The sequence below is a fragment of the Coenobita brevimanus genome, chromosome 85, assembly GCF_032717465.1.
Source record: "Coenobita brevimanus isolate Jiangsu-jjx chromosome 85, ASM3271746v2, whole genome shotgun sequence".
NCBI classification, from domain to species: domain Eukaryota; kingdom Metazoa; phylum Arthropoda; class Malacostraca; order Decapoda; family Coenobitidae; genus Coenobita; species Coenobita brevimanus.
This window is the reverse complement of record NC_137038.1, coordinates 2,895,001-2,912,500: the sequence shown is the minus strand read 5'-3', so window position 1 is coordinate 2,912,500 and position 17,500 is coordinate 2,895,001. Positions and strand designations below refer to the sequence as shown.

The 17,500-nt window shown below is 44.4% G+C and overlaps 1 protein-coding gene across 1 annotated transcript in view; it reads right to left on the bottom strand.

Annotated features, from left to right (window-relative positions):
• LOC145410393 (adenylate cyclase type 5-like) overlaps nt 1-17,500 on the bottom strand; it is a 93,220-nt gene that overhangs the window by 57,304 nt on the left and 18,416 nt on the right. Inside the window, exon 3 of the mRNA XM_080280546.1 lies at nt 3,467-3,616. Coding sequence (XP_080136672.1) covers nt 3,467-3,616 — 150 coding nt within the window. The remainder of the gene's footprint in view (nt 1-3,466; nt 3,617-17,500) is intronic.

Here is a 17,500-nt window from a genome sequence, read left to right as displayed (position 1 = left end):
CAGGATATTACAGAGAGAGAGAAGAGGAAGGATGAGATTGGGGAAGGAGAGAAGGGAGGGGTTGGTGGGGGTGAGAGAGAGAGAGAGAGAGAGAGAGAGAGAGAGAGAGAGAGAAATAGATACACATATACATACATACATAGGTACATACATACATACATACATAAATGCATAGAGAGAGAGAGAGAGAGAGTAAAAATATATAAGACATTTCTGGTGGCAGATGGCAACCTGAGGATGGGCAAGATCTGGTAAAAGTGTGCTGGCTTACAAAAGATGTTAGAGATAATGAGAGAGATATTAGAGAGAGGACTGGACTAGGATGAGATACACTGAGCCGAGGTTAATGAGAGAGAGAGAGAGAAGAGTATGTTGGAGTGAGAGTGAGGGAGAGTAACATATTGAACATATTGACGGAGATAAACTCATCAAATCTCTCTCTCTCTCTCTCTCTCTCTCTCTCTCTCTCTCTCCATTTACCCCACTAGCTCTCTAATGCGGTGGAGAGAGAGAGAGAGAGAGAGAGCGAGCAGGTGACATAATTGATTCTACCTGTTGTTCTCACCTGTGTGGAGGGAGGGAGGGAGGAGGGAGAATGAGGAAATGGAGGGAGTGAGATGGGAAAAGATTGAGAGAGAGAGAGAGAGAGAGAGAGAGAGAGAGAGAGTTACATAAATCCGTACCCTTATCGACTATTGGTAAAAAGGCTTTAAAAGAGACAGAAAAAGATGTGTGTGTGTGTGTGTGTGTGTGTGTGTGTGTGTGTGTGTGTGTGTGTGTGTGTGTGTGTGTATGTGTGTGTGTGTGTGTGTGTGTGTGTGTGTGTGTGTGTGATAGCTAGGTAGGTAGACGGGTAGGTTGGTAGGTAAGTGGGTACATAGGTAGGGAGACACATAGACAGATAAATAGATAGGAAAGAAGGTAGGTAGGTAGATAGATAGACAGATAGGTTGTGTACATAGATTGATCAAGAGAGAGAGAGAGTGAGAGATAGATAAAAAGAGAGAGAAAAAGAGACAGACAGACAGAGAGAAAAACAGAAAATATCCCGCAAAAAAACACGACATAAAACAAAAACTTGAGAGTGAAAAAGGTGCATCAGGCTGGCTTAGTAATGTTCCCGGTGTTAATTACAGGTAAGATCCCAGCCAGGTAGCCTCACCGGGACTAATGAGGCAGGTAGGAAGGTAGGGAGGAACGGAGGAGGGAGGGAGGGAGGGAAAAAAGGTAGTGTGTGTCGGTAACAGTGAAGAGAGGGAGGGAGGGAGGGAAGTAGGGAGGGAGGTAGGTAGGTAGGTAGGAAGGGAGTGCAGGAGGATGGTAGCAGGATGTAGGTAACAATGAAGAGAGGTAGGTAAGAGGGAGGGAGGGAGGAAAGAATGGTAGTGGTAGGTAGGTAAAAATATAGAGAGGACGGTAGGGTTGAAGAGAGAAAGAGGTAGGGAAGGAGGGAAATAGGTAGGCAGGTAGGTTGGAAGGGAGGGGGGCAGGTAGGTAGGGAGGGTAGGAGGGAGGGAGGATGGTAGCCCTGTAGATGGCGAGCAACAAAGGTGGAGGAAGGGAGGAAGAGAGGGAGGAACGAAGTGGAGAGAATGAGGTAGGCAGGTAGATAGGAGGGGAAGCAGTGAGTTAGGCAGGAGGGGAGGTAGGAGGATAGGTAGGTAAGTAGGTAGGCGGTGTGGTAGGGAAGGAGGGTGGTATGTAAGCAAAGAGGGAGGTAGGTGAGTAGGTAGTGAAACAGGTAATTTGGCTGGTAGGTAAGTAGAGAAGCAGGGAGAGAGAGAGAGAGAGGGAGAGAGAGGATAAAAGAGAGTAGGTGGGAAGATGAAAGGGAGGTGAAAGTGGATGGTGGGAGGGAGTGACGTGAGTGTTAGGAAAAAGTTGGCTGCAAGAGAGAGAGAGAGAGAGAGAGAGAGAGAGAGAGAGAGAGAGAGAGAGAGAGAGGGGCTAGACACGCCAGTGCAATATTCAGTACAGGTATTTGCAACGTGAGAGTAAATGAAACTTGGGTTGCAAATACCGTAGATTTACTCAGGTTGCGTAATATTGGTTTTAAAAGCCTATGAGATCACGGAAAGCCTGCAGTGAGTGAGTGAGAGAGAGAGAGAGAGAGAGAGAAGGAGAGAGAGAGGTGGGGGGGGGGCTAGATACGCCATTGCAATATTCAGAACAGTTATTTGCAATGTGAGAGTAAATGAAACTTGGGTTGCAAATACCGTAGATTTACTCAGGTTGCGTAATAATGGTTTTAAAAGCCTTTGAGATCACGGAGGGCCTGCAATGAGAGAGAGAGTGAGAGAGAGAGAGAGGATAAAGGAATTTGTCTGGGATGGGCTAAGGCGTCTGGAAAGGTTAACAGCCAATTGTGATGATTAAGTCTGTGATGGTGGTGGTGGTGGTGGTGGTGGTGATGGTGGTGGTGATGATGGTGGTGATGGTGGTGGTGGTGGTGGTGGTGATGGTGGTGGTGATGATGGTGGTGATGGTGGTGGTGGTGGTGATGGTGGTGGTGGTGGTGATGGTGGTGGTGGTGGTGGTGATGGTGATGGTGGTGGTGATGGTGGTGGTGGTGGTGGTGGTGATGGTGGTGATATTGATGATGATTATGGTGCTGATAATAATAATAATAATAATAATAATGAAATAATAATAATAATAATAATAATAATAATAATAATGATAATAAAAACACACAAATTCCCTCAGCAACTTTCACCACAACAACCAAAAATTCTTCTACCAACATCTCTACCACAACTACCACAGCCACCACCACACTACCACCATTCAAATATTCCATACTTCCATTTTCAGGAATATTTAATTTGCATAATGTACTGCACGTGGAAGGGACGTGTTGTTCCTACCACACTACCATTCCTACCACACTACCCTTCCTACCACACTACCATACCTACCACAACCACACAACTACAACACAAAACTACCACAACGACAACCACACAGAACTAGTGGTATTTGTGGTAGGGGTAATTATGGTAGGGGTATTGGTAGCGTCAGTGGTAGTATTTGTGGTAGTTTCAGTAGTGGTTATTGGTCATTAAATAGGGATAATTGGGCATTGAGGTAGTAATAGTAGGTGTAAATCCAGGTTCATCTGAAATGGGAACCCAGTGGACTGCAGGCTGAAACTGTCCTCCTGCTCCTCCTCCTCCTCCTCCTCCTCCTCCTCCTCCTCCTTTTGGGGTATAGGGAGGGAGTTGAGGGTCGTTTAGAATTTTAGACCAAGTTAAGGTGAAAGGAGTATACAACAAGAATCATCCAGGTAGGTACGAGGCCCCGATTCTCACCTGTTAATTAATCCACGAGAATCATCCAGGTGTATAATGAGAATCCGACTCTTACCTGTTAATTAAGCCACGAGAATCATCCCGGTGTATCGCGGGAATCCGACTCTTACCTGTTAATTAATCTACGTCATCCAGGTGTGTGACGAGACTCTTACCTGTTGATTTATTTCCTTCTGGGTCTTGATTCTCGCTGTAACGCAGTGTCTAGTCTCCATGAAGGCTTGTCTCCTGGCCGCCTCTCCTGGGTAGTGGGTGAACAGGCCTCCTATGTTCACTACGAGATACAGGCAGACATTCGACAGCACCTGGAGAGAGAGAAATAGATAGATAAATAGATAGGTAGGTAAAAAGGTGGAGTGTTGGTGAGAGGTTGGGTGTAGGTGATGGGGGTTGGGTGTGGAGCGTGGTGGATGGATGGAGGTGGTGGTGAGAGTGTGGGTATTGATGGATAGATAGATAGACAGAGAGAGAGAGAGAGATGGATGGGTGGACAGATAGATAGATAGGTAGATAAATAGGTAGATATAAAGATTATGTTGATGGACAGGTTGAGATAGCTAGGGAGACTGATAGATGGATGGATGGATAGATAGATAGATTGATAGATAGAAAAAATAGGAGAGAAAGACAGCTAGCAAACTGTATAGAGAGGATGATAGGTGAACATATATAGGCAGAGAGAGAGAGAGAGAGAGAGGGTCATTAAGACACATTACCGGCCCGAATTAAACTGCTATCGGATCTGACGGTGATTGACTCTCTCTCTCTCTCTCTCTCTCTGGGTCTGTGTGTGTGTGTGTGTGTGTGTGTGTGTGTGTGTGTGTGAATATGTTTGTAGGTCATTTAGGGTAAGCAGTCATGGTGTGTGTGTGTGTGTGTGTGTGTGTGTGTGTGTGTGTGTGTGTGTGTGTGTGTGTGTGTGTGTGTGTGTGTGTGTGTGAGAGAGAGAGAGAGAGAGAGAGAGAGAGAGAGAGAGTTAATTAAAGGCCTTAAATGGCATGCAAAGGGGCGCAAACATCATTGATCATTTTAGAAAGAAAAAAAATGACATTGACCAAACTTTGTCTTAATGGAGAGAAGGAGGGAAGGAAGAAAGGAAGGAGAAGAGGGAGGGAAGGAAGGAGGAGGACGTGGAGAAAAGGAGGGAAGGAAGGAGGAGGAAGGAGAAGGAGGGAATGGGAGGAAAGAAAGGATAGTAAAGGAGGAAGGAAAGTTTAAGGACTGGTAGGTAGGTACAGGTAGGTAGGTAGATATGCAGGTAGGTAGGTAGGAAGAAGGAAGGAAGGAAAGAATGAAAGAAATGACAGTAAATTCTCCAATAAACTCTACGGGATTTGATCATTACAGGTGAGAGAGGAATTGAGTTGAGTTCCCCGCCTGAGAGTTTGTGAGGATGACCATTTGTCCTGCCTCGTCCCTCCCCTAGCCCACTCATCCGCATACTGTAGTGCTGCCCGTGTGTGTGTGTGTGTGTGTGTGTGAGAGAGAGAGAGAGAGAGAGAGAGTGTGTGTGTGTGTGTGTGTGTGTGTGTGTGTGTGTGTGTGTGTGTGTGTGTGAGAGAGATGGCTTAAATGACTGATAGACAAAAAGATAGCTAGATGGATGGACACACACACACACACACACACACACACACACACACACACACACACACACACACACACACACACACACACACACACACACACACACACATAGTTACTGTATATTAACAAAAATAAAAATAAAAAAACTCCATACACAGTTCTTGCTCGCTATGTCCTTGTAAATCTTTTGTTTCTCACCTGGCCTGGGAGGCAGGTAAAAATACAGGTGAGGTACAGGTAAAAATAGCCTCGTTAGCAAAGGTGTGTGAGGTAACGCCGACGACACACCTCCCACTACCGCGATAATAACGTACACACACACACACACACACACACACACACACACACACACACACACACACACACACACACACACACACGTAATGACCTAGGATTTGCGTATATTACCTGCGTTGGAGCACCGTCTTGGCCAGGTGTACGGGGTTAATGTGTGTGTTTATGTGCGTATTTGGCTGATGTGTGCGTTTATGTGCGTGTTTGGCTGATGTGTATGTTTATGTGCGTATTTGGCTGATGTGTGTGTTTATGTGCGTATTTGGCTAATGTGTGTTTATGTGCGTATTTGGCTGATGTGTGTGTTTATGTGCGTATTTGGCTGATGTGTGTGTTTATGTGCGTATTTGGCTGATGTGTGTGTTTATGTGCGTATTTGGCTGACGTGTGTGTTTATGTGCGTATTTGGCTGATGTGTGTGTTTATGTGCGTATTTGGCTGATGTGTGTGTTTATGTGCGTATTTGGCTGATGTGTGTTTATGTGCGTATTTGGCTGATGTGTGTGTATGTGTGCGTCTTTGGTCATGAGAGTAAGTATTTATGTGTGTATGAAAGAGTATTGATATGCTTATTTCAAAATGAGTGTGTGTGCGTGTGTGTGTTGTCTTAAGAGTGAGTGCTTACGAAAGAGTACTCATGTGCGTATTTAGGCATGAGCATGTGTGCGTATGTGCATATATGGGCATGAGTGAGTGTATACGTGTATGGCCCTGGGCGTGTGTGCGTATGTGCGTAATTGACCATGGAGTGAGTGCATGTACGTGCATGGGCTTGAGCGTGTGTGCGTATGTGCGTATATGGGCATGAGTGAGTGTATGTACGCGTATAGGCATGAACGTGTGTGCGGATATGGGCATGAGTGAGAGTATGTACGCGTATAGGCATGAGCGTGTGTGCGTATGTGCGTATTTGATCATGGAGTGAGTGGATATGTGCGTATTTGAGCTTAATTGAAAAAATAAATAAATTCAATAAGAAAAGCATGGAAAAATTCGAGGGATGAAGGAAGGAGAGAGAGTTTTGAAAAATATTTTGAGTTCCCCCCCCCCGATCAAAAAAATTAGGGATTATTCGAAAATTTTGGATGATGTTATTTTTTCTTTTATTATTATTTTTTTATTTTGTTTATTTTTGGTCTTATAAATGTTGTAAAGATTTAGGATGTATTGAAAAGTGTGTGTGGGGAGGGGGTCGTGTGTGTGTGTGTGTGTGTGTGTGTGTGTGTGTGTGTGTGAGAGAGAGAGAGAGACGGTAACAAGGCAACAAGGGAACTCATTATCACCTCTGTTTACTTGAGACGTGGATGGGTGGATGGATGATAGATTGGATGGATGATAGATAGACTGATAGATTGGGCAATGGATGGTTTAAAGGGGAGTGGCGTTTGTGGATGGTTGGGTGGATGGATGGTTGGGTGGATGGGTGGATGGATGGACGGATAGTTGGATGGATGGTTGGATGGGTGGATGGATGGGTGGATGGATGGACGGATAGTTGGATGGATGGTTGGATGGATGGATGGATGGGTGGATGGATGGACGGATAGTTGGATGGATGGTTGGATGGGTGGTTGGATGGGTGGATGGATGGATGGATGGATGGATGGTTGGATTGACAAATAATTTAGTCATTCCCTCCCTCCTTCCTTCCCTCCTTCAATTTCCTTCCTCCTCCTCCTTCATCTGCTCTTGTTACTCCTAATTTCTCCCCCTCCTCTCCTCCTACACTTCTCTTTCTCCTTCCTTCCTTATCAAATATCTCTCCTTCCTTCTTCTTCCTTCTTTCCTCCTTCCTTCCTTCTCATCCCTTCAATAAGTCTACCAAACCTCACTCCTTTCTTTTTTTCTCTCTCTCTCCCTCTTCCTCTATCCCTTCCTTCTCCTCTCTTCCTTCCTTCCTTCCTTCCTGTCATCCTTCTCACCTAGCCAATATATCCTCCTTCCCTCTCTCTCTCTCTCCCTCCCTCCATCTTATTCATTCCTCACTCCTTCCTTCATATTTCCTTCCCTCTCTTATTTCCTCCTCCATTTTCTCACTCCCTCCTTTCTTCCTTCATTTTCATTCTGTCCCTCTCTCTCACACACTTTTCTCCCTCTCTTCTTTCCTTCCTTCCTTTGTTCTTTCCTTCCTCCCTTTCTTTCCTTCCTTCCTTCCTTCCTTCCTTCCTTCCCGCTTTCCTACCCTCCTCACTCCACCAATTTTTCTTCCCATCTTGCCAATATTTCTTCCCTCCCTCCCTCCCTCCCTCCCTCCCTCCCTCCCTCCCTCCCTCCCTCCTTCGCCCACACACCTGTCCAAATTTTCAGATAATCACAAAATCAACACAGGTAACTTTTGCCCCCGTCTGTGTGTGTGTGTGTGTGTGTGTGTGTGTGTGTGTGTGTGTGTGTGTGTGTGTGTGTGTGGCGAATATTCTAAATTTGCTTATACAGAAGATTGTCCTTTGAGCAACGTACACACACACACACACACACACACACACACACACACACACACACACACACACACACACACACACAGACACACAAACACACACACACCATGACGAGTAAAAAAAAAATCCCTCAAAAAAAAACACTCCCTCCCCCCTCTCCCCTCCCCCCCTGACCTCCCCTGACCCCCCTGACCCAATCCCGGGTTTTATAAAGAGTTAGATCCCTGTCCACACACTCTCTGCCAACATACCATGAAAGAGAGAGAGAGAGAGAGAGAGAGAGAGAAAGAGTGAATCAAGTTAGATGATATGAAGGAAGGAAATGAGGAGAGAGAGAGAGAGAGAGAATCAAGTTACGTGAAATGAAGGAAGGAAATGAGGAAAGAGAGAGAGAGAGAGAGAGAGAGAGAGAGAGAGAGAGAGAGAGAGAGAGTCAAGTTACGTGAAATGGAGGAAGGAAATGAGAGAGAGAGAGAGAGAGAGAGAGAGAGAGAGAGAGAGAGAGAGAGAATTAAGTTACGTGAATTGGAGGAAATAAATGAGGAGAGAGAGAGAGAGAGAGAGAGAGAGAGAGAACTAAAGCAAAAGTGAGAAAAATCAAGAACATAACAAAGAACTTTTCACAGTTTTCATTTTATAGCGATATGTAGGGACTGAATACGGAGGCTGCCAGAGATCGAGCAGCGTGGAGAGCCGGGATGAGGTGATCAAGACCGAGTGTGCAAAGAAGCGGTAGGAAACGATAGGGGAAAAAAATGTTAATACAGTAGGAGGTAGTGTGTGTGTGTGTGTGTGTGTGTGTGTGTGTGTGTGTGTGTGTGTGTGTGTGTGTGTGTACTTCCGGTTTTGTGTACACCTTAACTACCTCCTTCATTAAGCCTACCTTCTCACCTGTCTGATTCTCTCTCTCTCTCTCTCTCTCTCTCTCTCCTCTCCCTCCCTCCTCCTCCTCTTTCTCCCTCTCTCTCCGTTTCATTTCCCTCCCTCCTCCCTCCTCTCTCCCTTCTCATAATATGGTGCTAAATCACTCTCTCCCCCTCGCTCCCTCCCTCCCTCCCTCGCTCCCTCAAGTCTGTAAAGGGAGCGAGAAATTAAATTGGGTTGATCCGAAGCTGCCTAGGCCGATAATGAAGGAAGACTTATGGTGAAGGAGAGAAGGAGGGAGGGAAGGAGGGAGGGAAGGAAGCAAGTAGGAAGTTGGCAGATGCGAGAAGTGATGAGAGGTAACATGGAAGGAAGGAAGGTGAGAGGAATGAATGAATGAAGGAATGGAGGTGGGAAGAAGGAAGGAAGGAATGGAGGGAGGGAGAGAAGGAAGAAGGAAGTTGACAGATGAAAGAAGTGATGAGAGGTAACATGGAAGGAAGGAAGGTGGGAGGAATGAATGAAGGAAGGAATGGAGGTGGGAGGAAGGAAGAGAGGTGAGAAGAATGAAGAGGTAGGAAGGGAAGGAAGGAGGGAGAGAAGGAGGGTTGGGTGGAGGGAGAAAAAGATAGAATAATGGAAAGAGGGAAACGCGGGAAGAAAATGGTGATGAGAGAGAGAGAGAGAGGTCACGGGTTAAGAAAGAAGGAGGGCAATTTGATGCTGATGGAAGGAAGGAAGGAAAACAGGAGTTGAGATGAAGGAAGGAGGAAGGGGGTGGAGGGGAATGAAGGAGAGAGAGAGAGAGAGAGAGAGTCAAGTGAAGGAAGGAAAGACGAAGAAGGAAGAATCAGAGAGGGAGGAAGAGAAGCGGAATGAAGGAAGGAGAATGGAAGGAATGAGGCATGAAGGAAGGAAGGAAGATGTTAAGATGAAGGGAGGGGGAAGGAAGGAAGAAAGGAAAGGTTTGGAAAATATTAATATTAAAAAAAAAAGAAGGGAGAAAGTAAGGAGGGAGGAAGGAAAGGACGGAGGGAGGGAGGGAGGGAAGGTAGGTGTGGTGGTAATGGAAGAAAAATGAGGAGGTGGGAGGAAGGAGGAGAGGTAATCAGGTGGAGAGTGAAGGAAGGAAAGAAGGAAAGGAAGGAGCAGGAAGGAAGGAAGGAGAACCAAAAAGTGAAATAGTAAAGGAAAAATAGGAAGGAAGGAAGGAAGAAAGGAAGGAAGGATGGGAGGGAGGAAGGAAGGAAGGAAGGAAGAAGAGAAGGTATGATTACAAAGGAAAGAGGAGGAAGGAAGGAAGAAGGACTAGGAACCTTGATTACGGACGGAGAAGGAAGGAAGGAGAAGGGAAGAAAGAAACTATGGAAGGAAGGAAAGAAAGCTCAGTGGAAGGATAGAAGGAAAAAAAGAGAAGGAAAGAAAAAACGAAAAAAGGAAAGGAAGGGGAAGGAGGGAAGGGAAGAGAATGACGAAGAAAGCAGTAAAGAAAGTCAGGAAGGTCAGAGCATCGTTGACCTTTGACCTCTGAGTAAATTGGCATGTCAAGGTAGTTACGTGTGTTATGACTGCCAGGTAACAAAGCTCCGGTGACCCCAATTAAATTATATACAGGTGTTACATGAGGTAAATTGGAGTTTTTTTGGTCATTGTGAGGGTTAAATTGGTTAGGTGGTAGATAGATGGATAGATAGATAGATAGATACATACATACATACATACATAGATGAATGGGTGGATGGATGGATAGGTAGATAGAGAGATGGATGGATAGATAGACGGATGGATGGATAGATAGACGAATGGTTGGATAGATAGACGGATGGATGGATAGATAGACGGAAGAGAGAGAGAGAGAGAGAGAGTTTGATAGGTAGACAGATAGATAAATAGACAGGTGTATATATGTGACTGATATCCGTGTGTGTGTGAGAGAGAGAGAGAGAGAGAGAGAGAGAGAGAGAGAGGGTGACTGGGACACATGAGATGGGAGAGATTGCCTTCATTACTAGGGAAGGAAGGAGGAAATGAAGGAAGAAGAAGGAAGGAAGGAAAGAAAGAAGGAAGGAAGGAGGAAAATAAGGAGGAAGAAGGAAGGAAAAGGAGAATATAGAAGAGGAAGGGAGAAGGGCAGAGAGAGAGAGAGAGAGAGAGAGAGAAAATGAAGAAAAAGGAAGAAATTTAGGGAAAATTTTTAAGAGGGAGAGGAATGGTGGTAGTTGTGGTAGTAATGTTGGTAATTGTGGTGGTAATGTTGGTAGTTGTGGTAGTAATGTTGGTAATTGTGGTGGTAATGTTGGTAGTTGTGGTAGTAATGTTGGTAGTTGTGGTGGTAATGTTGGTAGTTGTGGTAGTAATGTTGGTAGTTGTGGTGAGGTTGGTAGTTGTGGTGAGGTTGGTAGTTGTGGTGAGGTTGGTAGTTGTGGTAGTAATGTTGGTAGTTGTAATGCTGGTTGTTGTGGCATTAATGTTGGGAGTTGTGGTGATGCTGGTAGTTGTGGTAGTAATGCTGGTTGTTGTGGTAGTAATGTTGGTAATTGTGGTGATGTTGATAGTTGTTGTAATGTTGGTAGTTGTGGTGATGTTGGTAGTTGTGGTGGTAATGTTGGTAGTTGTGGTGGTAATGTTGGTAGTTGTGGTTATTGATGGTTATTGCACGTTGTTGCAGAAGGATAAATCTTGCAGTCTCGTGCAGTTGCTTGCTGCGTCTCTCTCTCTCTCTCTCTCTCTCTCTCTCTCTCTCTCTCAATAAACTCGCAATTAAAAGTTATCATAGCAAATTGCCCTCGAAATTATGATTATTAATTGCCCTATTATTAATGGAGAGAGAGAGAGAGAGAGAGAGAGAGAGAGGGAGTTTGTGTGTGTGTGTGTGTGTGTGTGTTGATTTATGGGTGCGTTTATGTATGTTTGAAAGATAAAGAGGACTGTGTGTGTGTGTGTGTGTGTGTGTGTGTGTGTGAGAGAGAGAGAGAGAGAGAGAGAGAGAGAGAGAGATAACGACTAATATATACGCATGATAAATTGTGTGTGTGTGTGTGTGTGTGTGTAGTATATTGTACATATGTATATAATAATATTAATAATAATAATAATTGATGATGGTGATGATTATTATTATTGTTATTATTATTATTATTATTATTATTATTATCATTATTATTATTATTATTATTATTATTATTATCATCATCATCATCATCATCATTATTTTTCTTCTCCCCACACAAACACATAACGTTCTCTTAGACTAAAATTAATATTGATAATCTTTCCGGAATGAGAGAGAGAGAGAGAGAGAGAGAGAGAGAGAGAGAAAGAGCGGACCCTCATATTTTGCTTCTTGGATAATAGTCTCTATGTATCTTTTATTTTCTTTCTTTACTCTTTAATTATATATGTCTTTCACGTGTCTTTCTCTCTCCTTCAGGTAAGAGAAGTCACCTGAGTCTGCTGGACAGGTAGGCAATTAAGCACCTGGTGATGGGCAGGTGTGTGTGACCTTGAACTGATACACACACACACACACACACACACACACACACACACACACACACACACACACACACACACCACCTATCCACCCACTCTCCACCTATCCACGCACTATTCACCCATCCACATACTCTCCACCTATCCACCCCCAATCCACCTATCCACCCACCATCCACCTATCCACCCACTATCCACCTGTCCACCCACTATCCACCTATCCACCCACTATCAACCTATCCACCCATTATCCACCTGTCCACCCACTAGCCACCTATCCACCCACCATCCACCTATCCACCCACCATCCACCTATCCACCCACTATCCACCTATCCACCCACCATCCACCTATCCACCCACCATCCACCTATCCACCCACTATCCACCTATCCACCCACCATCCACCTATCCACCCACCATCCACCTATCCACCCACCATCCACCTATCCACCCACCATCCACCTATCCACCTCCTATCCACACCAGAATTAAGAGCAGCTTCATCTATGCAAATTTACTGGATGTGTCAGTCTTCCTTAGTCTTTCTTTCTCACTTTCTCACTCTCTCACTTTTTTTACCTCTCTTTTTTATGTCAGTGCTTCTTTTCTCTCTCTCTCTCTCTCTCTCTCTCTCTCTCTCTTTAACTCATTCTTTTTTGTCATTGTTTCATTTTTTCGCTCCCTTCTTTCTCTTCTGTCTTGTTCTCTCTCTCTCTCTCTCTCTCTCTCTCTCTCTCTCTCTCTCTCTCTCTCTCTCTCTCTCTCTCTCTCTCTCTCCACAACTCACCTTCCCATCTACCTCTCAACACGTCCAATTACCTGTCAATCACTTCACCTACCAATTTTCAACCAACCTATTTACCTACCAATCAAACACACCTATACACACACTCATCTACCTACCTGTCTCTTTATCTACCTGCCTTCATGCCTACTTACCTACCTACCCACCTACTTACCAACCCTGCCACCCCTACCCCCTTGCCTACCTACCTATCTACCTACCTGTACCCATCCACCCGCCTACCTACCAACCTACCTACCTACCTGCGTGTACCCACCCCTCCGCCCCCACCCACCCGCCTACCTACCAACTTACATACATACCTACCTACTTACCTACCTACCTACCTACTGTTGACGCTGCCTTCCCTTAATCTTACCTCATTTCCTGGCCTTGTTGAAGTGTGGGAGAGAAGGAGAGAAAAGGAGGGAGAGAAGGAGAGAGAGGGAGGGAGAGAAGTAGAGAAAAAAAAGGGAGAGAAGGAGAGAAGAGGAGGGAGAGAAAGAGAGAAGAGGAGGGAGAAAAGGAGGGAGAGAAGGAGAGAGGAGAGAAAAGAGGGAGAGAAGTAGAGAAAAAAGGGAGAGAAGGAGAGAAAGGGAGGGAGAGGAGAAGAGAGAAGGAAGGAAGAGATGGAGAGAGAAGGAGGGAGAGAAGGAGAGGAAGGGAAGGATTGGTGACAGGAAGCAGAAGAGAGAGAGAGAGAGAAATATAAGGAGAGGAAGACCGAGGAAGCAGGAGAGAGGAAGGTTAGGAGAGGGAGAGGGAGGGAGAGAAGAGAGACAGAGAGAGAGAATTACAGGCCCTGGAAAGGATCCAAGAGAGAGAGAGAGAGGGAGAGGGAGAGAGAGAGAGTAAAAAAAAGCGATAAAAAATAAAACAGACCTAATTAAAGGAAGAAATAAGGAAGAAAATTGCTTGAGGAAATAAAGAGAGAGAAAAAGAGAGGATAATGAAATAGAGAGAGAGAGAGAGAGAGAGAGAGAGAGAAGGAAGAAAATATGAGAAAATTTTATGAAGGCAGATATGAGGAAAAGGAATGATTGAGTGAAAGAAGGAGAGGAAGGAGGAGGAGGAGGGAGAGGAGGAGGAGGAGGGAGAGGAGAAGGAGGAGGCGGAGATGAAGAAGTGGTTGTAGATGATGATGATGATGATGATGATGAGGAGGAGGAAGAAGAAGAAGAAGAAGAAGAAGAAGAAGAAGATGATGATGATGATGATGATGATAATAATAATAATAATGACGAAGAAGAAGAAGAGAAAGAGGAAAAGAGAGATTAAAGAGAAGAAGAGAGAGGGAAGGATATAATAAGAAATAGGTGAAGGAAAAGAGAGAGAGAGAGAGAGAGAGAGAGAGAGAGAGAGAGAAAATTAGAGAGCACTGAAAGGAGAAGAGAGAAGAATGAGGTAAGTTTGAGGTGACTAGGAGGGATTAAGGAGGAAAGGAGGAAGAAAAATGGAGAGAGAGAGAGAGAGAGAGAGAATAATTAAACAAAGAACCAGGTAAAAGAAAAACGTAACTAAGTCAATAAAAGAAATAAATGATAATAATAATAATAATAATAATAATAGTAATAATAATAATAATAAAAATAATGTCAGTAGTAGTAGCAGTAGTAGTAGTAGTAATAATAATAATAATAATAATAATAATAATAATAATAAAATAACCAATCTTCAGAAATAAAATAGGTATATAAATGAATAAATAAAAATAAAATCATATTAAACGAGGCTGCAGAGACGAAAAAAAAAAAAAACAAGAAAACAAGAAAAAAACACGGGTATAACATGTCCCCTGGTGTGTGTGTGTGTGTGTGTGTGTGTGTGTGTGTGTGTGTGTGTGTAAATGTGTACACTGTTGACCTTTTATGAACCCTATAGTTTACTTAGACCTCAGTTTGACTTTAAGAGAGAGAGAGAGAGAGAGATGATACACAGGTGTCGGACAGGTAAATTATGAAATGAATAATTGTAAAGCAATATTGAGAGAGAGAGAGAGAGAGAGAGAGAGAGAGAGAGAGAGAGGCTAAAAAAATTGTCTTCTTAGGGAAGTGGTTGAGAAATTGAGCGATACCTCTCTCTCTCTCTCTCTCTCTCTCTCTCTCTAATTATTTTTATTTTCTCCTTCTCCTTCATTTTTTTCCATTTAACCTCAATTTTCCTCCCTTCCCTCCCTCCCTCCCTCTCTCCCTCCCTTATTTCTCTTGATTTCTTTCTTCTCATTGACCTTATTCCTTCACTCCTCCCCTCTCCTTCCTCTAATCTTCTCTCCTCCTCCCTTCCTTCCTCCCTTCCTTCCTTCATCCCTTCCTTCCTTCCTTCCTTCATTTTCATTCCTTATATCCTTCCTTTCTTCTTTCCTTTCCTTCGCTTCTTTTCCTTCCATCCTTTCTTCCTTCCTTCATTTCTTTCTTCCTTCATTCCTTCCCTCCTTTCCTTCCACCTTTTCATTCTCTCCTTCTCTCCTTCCATCTATCCATCCATCCATCCTTCCTTCCTTCCATCCATCCATCCTTCTATCCTTCCTTCCTTCCATCCTTCCTTCCTTCCTTCCTTCCTTCCTTCCATCCATCCATCCTTCTATCCTTCTTTCCTTCCCTCCTTCCATCCTTCCTTCCTTCCCTCCTTCCATCCTTCCTTCCTTCCCTCCTTCCATCCTTCCTTCCTTCCCTCCTTCCATCCTTCCTTCCTTCCTTCCTTCCTAGCAAACAATTTATTTTTTTATCCTAGTTTAATTTTTTTCCATCCTCTCTCTCTCTCTCTCTCTCTCTCTCTCTCTCTCTCTATCTATCTATCTATCTATCTATCTATCTATCTTTATTTGTCTTTCCCCAAACATCTTATCTCTCTTCCTTTTTGTTTGTCACACACACACACACACACACACACACACACACACACACACACACACACACACAAAACATCACGTGTGTTGATGTGCAAGATTTGTTTGGCGTGTTGCAGAGAGAGAGAGAGAGAGAGAGAGAGAGTGGGGGAGGGAGGAAAGAGGGGGAAGGAGAGGGAAGAGAGGAGGAAATAGGAAGGTATGGAGGAAGGAATAGGAAGGAAGGAAGGGAACGTGGAGGAAAGAGGAAGGAGGGAAAGGAGGAGGAGAAGGAGGAGGAGGAGGAAGGAGAGGGAGGTGAAAGGGAGGGTAAGGAAGGGGTAGGGAAAGGATGAGAAAAGGTGATGGAGGGAGGGAAGGGGAGGGGGTGGGAGGGAGGGGGAGGGAGGGAGGGAGGGGGAGGGAGGGGAGGGGGAGGAAGGATAACACAAAATCGATTCTGGAGGGACGTGTTGTTCAGAGGGAGAGAAAGAGAGAGAGAGAGAGAGAGAGAGAGAGAGAGAGAGAGTTATGAATATTGAACAGAATAAGGAAAGAGAGGGAGAGAGAGAGAGAGAGATGGAAGAAACGGAGGAACAGGGAAGGAGGGAGGAAGGAGAGAAAAGGAGGAAAGAATGAAGGGAAGCGAGAGAGAGGAAGAGAGAAGTGACGGAGAAATTGAGGGAGGAAGGTGAAGGAAGGAAGGTAGAGGTGAAGGAGTGAGAGAAGTAAGGAAGGAAAAAGGGTAGGAGGGAGGGAGGGAAAGAGGTGAGGGAGGGAGGGAGGGAGGGAGAAAGGTCACGGAGGAAGGAAAGGAGGTAAAGGAGAGAAGGAAGGAGGGAGGAAGAATGGAATTGAAAAATTAATTGAATTTGAGAGCATGAAAAAAGGTGCTGTGGAAATATACGAAGAGAGAGAGAGAGAGAGAGAGAGAGAGAGAGAGAGAGGGAGAGAGAGAGAGAGGGAGAGAGAGAGAGAGAGAGAGAGAGACTTTATTTCCGACAAAGATATCGTCAAGATTTATTATGCTGAGACTGAGAATGGGGATAGATAGATAGATAGATAGAAGGATGGATAGATAGATAGTTTAAGAGGTTAGATTGATAGACGGATAGATAGAGAGATACTTGATAGATACATATAGCTGATATATTGGTAGAGATAGATAGACAGATAGATAGAAAATAGATAGAGACAGACAGACAGAAACACACACACACACACACACACACACACACACACACACACACACACACATATTTGTACCCACGTAGTAGCATGAGAAGGTGATCTCCTGGAATTTACTAGTCTTTCCCGGTATATTCCAGTCTCTCCCGGTATTCCTCCTTCCCGGTACGCCCCTTCAGGCCGATTACCTCCCTTTTTATTCGTGTGTGTGTGTGTGTGTGTGTGTGTGTGTGTGTGTGTGTGTGTGTGTGTGTGTGTGTGTTTACCTGCGAAAGAGAGACGGAAGTGGAATAGATGGAGGTGTGTGTGTGTGTGTGTGTGTGTGTGTGTGTGTGTGTGTGTGTGTGTGTGTGTGTGTAGCAGGTGCAGTGATGGTGGGTGTGTGGAGTGTTTGCTGTATGTCTGTTTAGTGTGCGTGCGGTACGTTGAGAGAGAGAGAGAGAGAGAGAGAGAGAGAGAGACTGGGTATTTCTGCTACTTCCACCACCACCACCACCACCACTACTACTACTGTTACTACAACTACTAATACCATTACTACAATTACTACTACAACTACTAATACCATTACTACAATTACTACTATTACTACTACTACTATTTTACTGGATAAAGGAGTTCCCCCTGACTTAACATTAACTTTAATGAGATATTTAAGAAACCAGTTAGCAAGAATTACATGGAATGGGAGTAAAGGAATGTATCATATAATTAATAAA